General features: G+C 41.5%; 1 protein-coding gene across 2 annotated transcripts in view; it reads left to right on the forward strand.

Moving 5' to 3' along the window:
• zfr (zinc finger RNA binding protein) overlaps positions 1-4,042 on the forward strand; it is a 39,707-nt gene extending 35,665 nt beyond the window's left edge. For both annotated transcript variants that reach the window (XM_019860946.1, XM_019860947.1), the window contains exons 18-20: positions 1,037-1,148; positions 2,100-2,197; positions 3,600-4,042. In XM_019860946.1, the coding sequence (XP_019716505.1) occupies positions 1,037-1,148; positions 2,100-2,197; positions 3,600-3,785 (396 nt within the window). In that variant the 3' untranslated portion in view covers positions 3,786-4,042. The remainder of the gene's footprint in view (positions 1-1,036; positions 1,149-2,099; positions 2,198-3,599) is intronic.
• The last annotated feature ends 5,836 nt before the right edge of the window (positions 4,043-9,878 follow it).

The following is a 9,878-nucleotide window of genomic DNA, read 5'->3' on the forward strand; positions in this document are numbered from 1 at the left end:
CACACACACCAGTGGTTCTTAACCTGGGTTCGATTGAACCCCAGGGGTTCGACAGAGCCTCCGCATGGAGGTTAAGATACACCCGACTCAACATGTCAATTAGCTATGACGCGCCTGCTTGGGCATCACTGGCTGCAGACTACATTACATTGTTTGTCCAATCAGTGCTGCAGAAAATTCAGTTCGCTCAGTCGTCAACGTGGGACAGTAGTGATTGTACCTCGTGTGATTTTTTTTTAAATTTTATTTATTTTTTTAGAAAGTTTTAATACACGCTATGTCGAGCAAAAAATAAAAAAGTGGTCAGACGAATATGTACAACATGCATCACACAACGGGATGGGACTCAGCGTCCTATCTGCATGATTTGTCAAGCCAAGTTGAGCATCTCTCGTCTCACACCGGCAAAACTGAAGGAACTCTTCTTGAATCCGATTTTAAAATTTCAGTCACGGTTCGGTCAATGTGCATATGAACTGGTTGGGTTTGGTACCTCTCACAAGGTTAAGAACCACTTTTTTATATATATAATATATATATATATATATATATATATATATATAAAATATGCATTTGTCAAAGTAGACTGTTACTTTTATTTTCTTTTGTTGCCCCACTTAAATTGAAATAATTCATAATTCCGGGATGGTGTCTTTAACATGTTCGTTGTGACTTGGGGAAAGTTTTCTCTGAAGCACATGGGGCAAATATGGCTTTGTCGAGTGCAGGATTTCCATGCAAGCAATTGGAAGAGGCTTGCTGAATTTATTTTCATTCTAAGCTTGAGCTTTTTTGAGTTTCTTTGACTTTTTTTTTTAACTACAAATTATTCAAATTATTATTGATATCAAGTGTGGTTGCACTTTGAGCTTGTATGGTATTACCTGGAATAGATTTATAAACTCCAAGCTGAAAAGGGACATGTAGCGCTTAAGGGCGTGTCATACACCTACTATAAACAACACTGTCAGTTGTCAAAACTGTTTGTGGTAATGTTGGGTATCTAAAGCTGTAAGCTCTTCTCCACCCCTTTTAGGCCATGGAGCTGCTCGTGGAAAAGGCCATCAGTAGCGCCTCTGTACCGCTTAGCCCAGGCGATGCATTGAGGCGCGTCTTTGAATGTATTTCATCTGGGATTTTACTTTCTGGTGAGATTTCATGATTTTATTTCTTTAGATATATATTTCTTCAATGGGATAATTCTCGATGCTTATTTGGCATCTCCCAATATTTATTAGATTTTTTTTTTTTTTTTGTCTTGTCTACCTGTGGCATAGTTTAAAGCAGGATTTGCACTCTGGTCCATGCAGATTTTTTGTTTGTGTTTTTTTTTTTTTTTCCAGCTTGTCCTAACTGTTAGTTGTGTCAGCAAAATGTTTCCATTTCTATCACAGTGCCTCTTATTTCTTAACGGGTTGCGGACAACCTCAAAAGCTTGGAGGCACCGTCCACGACAGATAGCTGTGTGGTTGGTGGCAAACGCACCGCCAACTGAAGTGGGCTCTGTTACCGTCACTTGTGAAACACTTGTTCTAAAAAAATCGAAAATGTTACATTGTGTAACATCAGCCAGCAACTGCCTAAAAGCTGTGTTTTCTTTTATTTAGCTCATCCCAATTGTGTAGCTTGAAAGGTGCGATCCATAAGGGCATGCTGTATCATGCAGAGTGAACCAAATGGTACTGACCCAAAAATACACAATAATAATATCACAGGTTACTGATACTGACCCCCACTCCATTACTTAAATGAACAGAATAAAACATACGGATGAAATCGTCCAACATCTTTTATTTAACAACACCCAGCATCAAAGAACTAAATAGTGCAGCAGAAATGGTTTCTATACTGTGAGTAATTATGTAATTTAAAAAAAAAAAAAAAATTGCTTTTGTTCTAGCTTTGGTTTGATCTGGAGAGGCTTTTCAAATGCTGCCGGAAGTTGCTTTTGCAGTAATTGATTCCTTGAAGTCATTTAACGTGTGAAATAATCATCAAATAAATGGGTTCGCTTACTTCCAGCTTTTAACTTCCATCCGGCATGTTAGTACATTCACATTGATAAAGACGCATGACGTATGATGTGTTTGTTTCAGCAGGTGGGCCCGGACTGATGGATCCCTGTGAAAAGAGTACTGTCGACACCCTGACAGCTATTGGAGAGCAGGAGAGAGAGGACATAACACTAAGTGCCCAAGTACAAGCTCTTAATTATTCTTCTGGATATTTTTTGACGTTTTGACAAAATGGCACATGTGTAAAACGCTTGAAATTAGGGCTAAGCGATGAATCCACTTCAAACCAACAATGTAGTACATACTGAAATTCCAATGAAGGTGGGATTGCTTGTAAAGCATAACTAAAAACCGAAAAATCATTTGCAATGATCACCCCCCCCACACACACACACACACACACACACACACACACAAAGACAAGATATTGTAATGTTATTGAGTTTATATCGAATATTCTCATTTTTAATTTGATGGGGAAAGGTGTACCACTTTGGGGGGGACGGGGGCTGACGGCCACATCAGAAAAGCATTGTCACTTAACGTGGTTCACCGCTACATCTACAAATGAAAAAGTTAAAACTTTACCACCGCAAAGCAAACGCTGTCTCTGAGCAACACTCAGAAATACCACCAGCTTCTCTGAGCCCGACCTCATCTGAGATGGATTGACGCAAAAAAAAAAGGAAAAGTGTGCTGTGGTCTGACTAGGCGACGGAATCATGGACGTCATGTCCTCCGGAAAGTAGTCAGAGTACGAGACTGGCCTGCCAGAACTTCAGACCTATTTCCCATTGAAAATGGGTGGCGCATTATGGAGTGCAAAATATGACAATAAAGATTCTGGACTGTTAACCACCCGAAGCTGTGCAGCAAGCTAAAACGCAAAAGAATCCCAGCGACAAACCTTAGTTCATTTTAATGCCCCCAGTTTCCAAACGCTTAGTAAGTGTTGCTAAAAGGAAAGGTGATGCGCTGTAAACTTGCCCTGTCCCCGCTTTTTTGGGGGTGAACGTGTTGTACGTATCAAATTCAAAACACAATCCAAAAATGTTTGCTTTTCATTGGTTCATTTACAGTAAATTTGAATTTCCTACATTTGCGAGGTTCTTGGCACTCCACAGACTTCAATTATCTTCTGACTGCTCTTCAGTGGCTTTTTAACTGCATCTCCCTTTATTATGATGCATTTACCTTTTTAGATGTATTTATACCAGAACAAACTACATTGCCTCCCTTGAGGCATACCCATTTGTCCCATTATTATACTTGGCTCTATTTTACATTGGCATTGTTTTTCTTCCTTTCGAAAAGGCCCTCGGCAATTTAAATGCTTTTAATGTAGGGGCGGGACTTTGTTTTTCCTGATTCATGCATGAACACCTATGACCAGCTCGCCAATGTGGAGTGACTGCCAAGTCATTTTCCTTTAAGCGCAACTGTTGAAACTGCTCTCAGAATAACATCAAACGGACAGGAGAGACGGCATGCTCAACCAAACTCAAATGTGAATTTAACTTCAAGATGAATTCAACTGAAGTCCTAAATGTCGGTGTATTTGTCTTCTTGTCTCTGTCTCTACAGTTTGCACTGAGGCTGTTGGCATTCCGTCATATTCATAAAGTTTTGGGCATGGACCCTCTTCCGCAGACCAACCCTCGTTTCGCTGTCAACAACAGCAGCCGCAAGCGTCGCCACGAGAACAGCGACGGGGCAGATAGCTTTGAGGGCGAAGGCAAAAAGGATAAGAAGGATTACGAGAGTTTGTAAGCGTCAGTCGAAACCGGCGAGAAGACAAAAGCCGTACTCACCGGTTTAGATTGGAGTCCACCATCACCTGTGCGTCATGGCTTCGCTCCAACATCAAGCTTTCTTTCTTTCTGTAGTTTTTGTTATTAAGCTATAGATGCGTCAGTGTATTTGCAGCCTCACTTGTAATAGAGAAACAAAACAGTGTTTGTGTATTGGTTTTAGTTGTAGCTTTCTTAATGGTTGGGTTCAACCTGTTTTTTTTTTTTTTTTTTTTTGGGTTAAGCCCGACGTGAAAGCAAGCTGGCTGTGTCAAAAGCGATAGATCTCATTGAGGTTGCCTTTTGTTTTTCCTGCCATGGTTTGCTTTCTCTTGAGTATCTCATTCCCAAACACAGTCCAAAAAGTCCCTCAAAATCCCCCCGTGAGTCAAAATATTGCAAGGTATGGAGGCTCTGACCCCACTTCAGAGCAGCCCGTGTAAGAATCACAAAAATGTTTTCTCAGCTCATCTTCCAGCCGATTGTGTCACTGTTGAACTCATCGTGCAAAGACGGATTTTGAGAAGGGTTGAGGTTCTTAAAGCCTGATGTCACCAAATTGTGCTGAATTCAACCCGAATGGTTTCTGATTGTGTTTCCAAGGCATGTAAACACTTGTCAGGGTCCTTTCCGTGTCCACGTTTCGTCATGCTCATTGCTCATATTTTCCATGTTGGTGTTGCAAGCGCGCGGCCATCAGAAGTGTTTACGGGGTGTCTAAAGCCCCGGACTGCTGTCTAAAGTACACTTTGAGGGTGCCTCATACCAGGCTCATGTTGGTCCTGAGACATTCTCTCTCTACGGGACACCGGCTTCGTCTCGCAACGGTCCTGGTCAGGCCCGCGCGGCCAAATGGCGTCCATGTGCTCTGGCTTCTCTCTCCACGGGCCATAGACACCCAGCAGACAGGATACACGACTTTCTTTTCTGCTATTCCCCCCCAAGTCCTCATTTTTGTCTCTGTGGTCTGCCTGTAATTTAAGTGCCTCGTATCTGTGCCAGGGCGCCAGCGGCTTTCTCTGTCACTTAGTGTTGGACGCTAGAGTAAAGCCCGCCGGCAAGCCATGAATCCCCCCGCACTCCTCTCATTCCATCTCTGTCAGGGCTCATTAAAGCGTCGGAGGTGACATGGGCAGGAAGGCCCGCCAAACATATTGCATGTGTGGGCAAGTGGCGTGAGCCTGAATTTAACTAGCCTTTGTTATATAAGTGTTATTGATAACAGATGATCGGTTTGACATTGGCATCCGCTTCAAAGCGGGGGTGCATGTATGCCATGTATGACAAATATGCCCGGCGCTGCTTTGTGACTGGTCTTTTAGCAAGCCGCCTCTTCCCTTTCAGTGGTAAAATGATTAGCTGCCATTTTTTCCCTCTAAAATGATTATGAAATGCTGTCTGATGACAAGAAATCCCTTTCCAAAAGTGTCAAACTGTCAGTCTTCATCACCATCTAAAAGGCAGAGCTCATTCATGAAAAACGGTGATTTCCTGGCTTGAATATCAAGTTAGCGTTAAAGAATCCGCTATTGATGACATTTTAATTCCACACGGTATACACAGTACACTCTCTGTCTACAACATTAGATACACCGAGCCTTCAAATGTTGTGAAGCAAAACTCGGTTTGACATTTTTACAGCGAGGCTGTGTTTTAACAACTGATTCTCATGAGGACACCGCAATTTTCATGGAAACTCACATTTCTTTCTTAATGGTTGGGTTCCACCTTTTTTTTTTTTTTTTTTTTTTTTATCTTTAAAAAGTTAAATTATTGCATTTTGTGATATTGTCAAGTGTCGGTGACATTGGCTTTCTTAACAATCCGCTGTTAATTTCCTCGCTTGCTTTTGATGTGGTGGAGAAATAATATGGTTTACTCGATTGTGGAGCAGGAGGCAAGCAGTCATCAACGTCAATGCCTTCAATCATCATTATCGTTTTGTTCCAAGCTGTGTTGTTTGCTACTGCGACGTATTAATCTGGCCACGTAACGCATCTAAAATAGGGAATTGCTTGTATAATCTCAAATGTATGAAAGAAGGCTTTTATAAGTGGAAAGCATGGTTCTAATCTTAATGCATCCTATGTTGGAATTGGAATTGTTTTCCTTGAGGAAGTTGGTCTTGCTGCCCTTTTGTCTTGGCTAGGTGCTACATTCAATGCTGGAAGTAACACAACCCCTGCTTGGACAAGGAAGGATGCTCATATCCTATACATCTGTTTGACATGTTATAAACACTTGTTGACATGCTTCCTGCCGTGCAATTCCAGTAGCAAAATAAAGTCATTTCCAGATCAAAGAGCTGTTTTTTTTTTTTTTTGCACTGTCTCGTAAAATATGATGAAGATGCTCAGCCAATTATTTAATCTAACCATTTTATGTGGAATTGCAGGGTACAACCATATGTATGGACTCAGGGTGGATATCAAAAGTGTATGAAAGACGCTGAAACCCAACGATCCCCCGGCCCCTGTCTCCCCTGGCAAGTTACTGTTGCCTACAGTGCTGTGAAAAAGTATTTGCCCTTCCTGAGTTCATCAAAACCAATTTTTTTTTTCAAACCTCAAAATGGCATCCATGGGAGTGTTCCCAGGTGAAATCCCCCGCTGTCAACAAAGAATACAAAGCCTTGTCTCACATTTACCAAAATACATCTTGATCAGGGGTCCCCAACCGCCGGTCCGCGGACCGGTACCGGTCCGCAGGGCATTTGGTACCAGGCCACACAGAAAGAACTTGCCTTAATTCCGTTTTATTTATTTCGGAATACGAAAGATGTTTTATTTTGAAAAATTACCGGATTCTCCGTTACATCCGTCTGTGTCACGCTTGACACACGTCAAGCCACGCTTCTCCGTCACGTGACCGATTACGCTAAAAACAAAACGCCAGAGCTCGCAAAATGAGTAATAAAACTGCTGGAGAGCGCAAATGACGGCGGCCTTCAAAGTACGTTCGAGACAACTGGATGAAAGTTATGGCTGAATATTCTGAGATCGCCACAATAGCACTGTTGCTATTTCCGACATGCTACCTGTGTGAGGCGGGGGTTTTCTGCAGCAACAACGACTAAAACAAAATTACGAAGTAGACTGGACATAAACCACACACTTGAGGTGTCATTGTCTCTCCTATTACCCCGAGATGGGACCGTCTGGTTGCAGAAAATCAAGCTCGGGGCTGTGGTGAGTCATCATTTTCATGCACTTTGAATTTGCGTTGCATCGTATTTTGAAGGCATTAAACATTTGTTCAAGTTTCAAATAGTGTGTACATTCAATACACTTCATCTTCAGCATGTTTAGTGCCACTTTGTAAGTAACCACGCCCCCGTCCCGGCCACGCCCCCTTCCAGGCCACGCCCCCATCCAGGCCACGCTCCTTTCCGCTTTTTTCATCACGCGGCCATTGCCATCACTGGATGAGTCAAATAATGAACTTTTTGACGCACGTGCAGCCCGTTACATTTGGGGTAAAAAGGGCACAGCATTTGATAAAAAAGAACATCATGCCAACAGTGTACCATGGTGGTGGCAGTGTGATGGTCTGTGGCTACTTTTCTACCTCAGGATCAGGACATGTTATTGTGATTGATGGGACATTGAATTCTAAGTCCGACAATGAGTTTGCACCCTCACAATGGAGCACTCTCGGATCATGCAGCAGTACAACGATGCGAAACATACCTCGGAATAGCTAAAACAAAACAAAAAACAAAATTTCAGGTTTTGAAGTGAAATGAATTGCTTTGAGATGCTGTGGTGTGACCTGAAACGGACAGTTCAAGCAAAAAAAAAAAAAAAAACCTCCAATTTGGCAGGGTTGAAACAATTCTGCAAAGAAGAGTGGGGCAGAATTCCTTGACAGTGATGTGAAAGAAATGATTCTCAAATGGTGTGTCGGCAATGCATTATGGGTGTCTATCAATGTTTTTTACGAGACATTTTATTTGTCACCTGTCTTGACTTACAAAAGTAAGTCACGAGTTAAAGACAATAGGAAAATATAGAACTGCTGGTCTGGTGTCCTGTAAAAGTAATATAGTATTACAACATCTCACATGATATTTTCATCTTTTTTTTTTTTTTAATCAGTGGTGTTGACAGTGAAATCTGGATATTTCAGGAGACTTATTTTAACATGCAATATAAGATTTAGTGGAGAGCTGTGGTGGTGCATTATCCTCTCACACCGATATGGTTTTACAATAGCTAAATGATTTTTTTTTTTAAATCAGGCTTGATGACAACGCATTTCAGGGAACTTGGACATGCAGCATCAGATTCGGATGGGACCTCTTTTGATGAAGACCTCCAGTGGCCTGCCTAATACCTGTAGTGTCCTCCAGGACTGGTCTGGTGTTGTGATACCAATTGTTTTATTTGAATATATTGTTCTAAAGAAGAGATACTTGCAGTAATATATGTAATATTTGAAACTATGTTTTTAATGCATCTCAAGATTCAAAGTAACCATTTTCTCAGAAGTGGACTGTTTGTGTTATCACAGAAAGCTCATTTAATTATTTCTAAATCAAAGCAGTGACGTCGAGGTCAGCCTATCAGGATGCTTTTATACTTCAAGGTGGCTTCCGCCGCTCGTCGGCGAATTATTACCGTAATGCCTAGTGTGAAAGAAATTAGGGGAGTCTCACTGGACTCGTCAACAGAGAGGCCATATCGGCTGCGCGGTCACGATGCTTTGGAGGGGAAGATGTACCCTCATCCTGCAGTTGGAAGTATTTGCTTGTCATGATTCGTTTATTATTGGTTGTCTTTTGTTTTCAGAAGCTCGCATTTTTTGCATCTGCACCATACAACAGACTTTGTATTGTATTTTGTGGTTGTCTTTCTGCCCTCCTGGGTTGACCATTTCAAAATAAGGGTCAATGTTCACACCGACCTGCATGTATTGTAAAACAGCAAATGGTTAATTCAAAGAGACACTCGGATAAACGGAGCAAATAAGGTAATACATCATTTATGGAAACAATGTCATTGCGTTTCAGCAGGTTGCGAATATATTTTAAAGAGTTTGATGCTGTCGCCATGCGTTAGAATAGCGACCGGAAGTTAGCAAACCTCCGTAGCGCAAATGCGGAAGTGGTGTGTGCATATGGTCCATACTTGACATCCCAATGACTTGTTAATAATTGGCGGGCCATGCATTTCAACCTTAGGCCTTCAGTGACGTCACATACATGAACGAAATACTGTACAGGCTCGTCAAGCAGCACTTAATTTCAGCAGCGTTTAAAACCATCAAGTATGCATTCACAATTAAGAGCAGGAAACTAAATTTACAGACAGTCAAAAATAAAAAGATGATTTAAAAATACAAAATAAAATGCCAACCAAATTACGCTGTGTGATCTTAATTAAACAAGTCTGTCCAATAAATTGCGCAATGTCGCAGTTTCATATAAGACACCAACCAAACAATAACAAAATAAACTATTCTTTGAAAATAAACAGATCGTTTGCATTTTGAAAATCGGCGATACAACAGCAAATAACTGAAAATTTTGAGCAGCTGAGATTGAACGAACTTTCGTGCAAGAAGGTGACTACAATGCGCCATTTTAAATTGCAGGTGAGCAGATTTATTTGATACATTTTTGTATCTTTGTCATTTTATTTCGTTACCATGAATCTAATACTAACGAAATAAAATGACAAGAAGAAATGTAAAATAAAATTCATTTACTCACCAATGTCGTGCCTGTTCACTGAGGTGCAGATCTACGCGAGTGTCCCCAAACGTTTTTCAACGCACCATAGCTTGTAAGTGCCCAGCCATTTCCTTGCTGCCTGAGTAAAACAATCCAGTGTGGCTCCAAACACCAAATCGGTCAGTTGCAAGCAATAGGCATTCCCAGCAGTACGAGTTGCAGCATTTCACAGAGGCTGTGAGCCACGGGTAGCGTTCATAATTGCTCGTCTGAAAATGACGGACAAACCCTTTTCCTTGCTGGGACAGGTTAGCTAGAGCAGGAGTTGGGCGACCTCTTCGCACAACATCCAGCTTTTGGTGGAAGGTCCGTCTTGAAAATTGTGTGGAAAGTAGTTCC

The sequence above is a fragment of the Hippocampus comes genome, unplaced genomic scaffold (assembly GCF_001891065.2).
Source record: "Hippocampus comes isolate QL1 unplaced genomic scaffold, H_comes_QL1_v1.1 scaffold130, whole genome shotgun sequence".
Classification (NCBI taxonomy): Eukaryota; Metazoa; Chordata; class Actinopteri; order Syngnathiformes; family Syngnathidae; genus Hippocampus; species Hippocampus comes.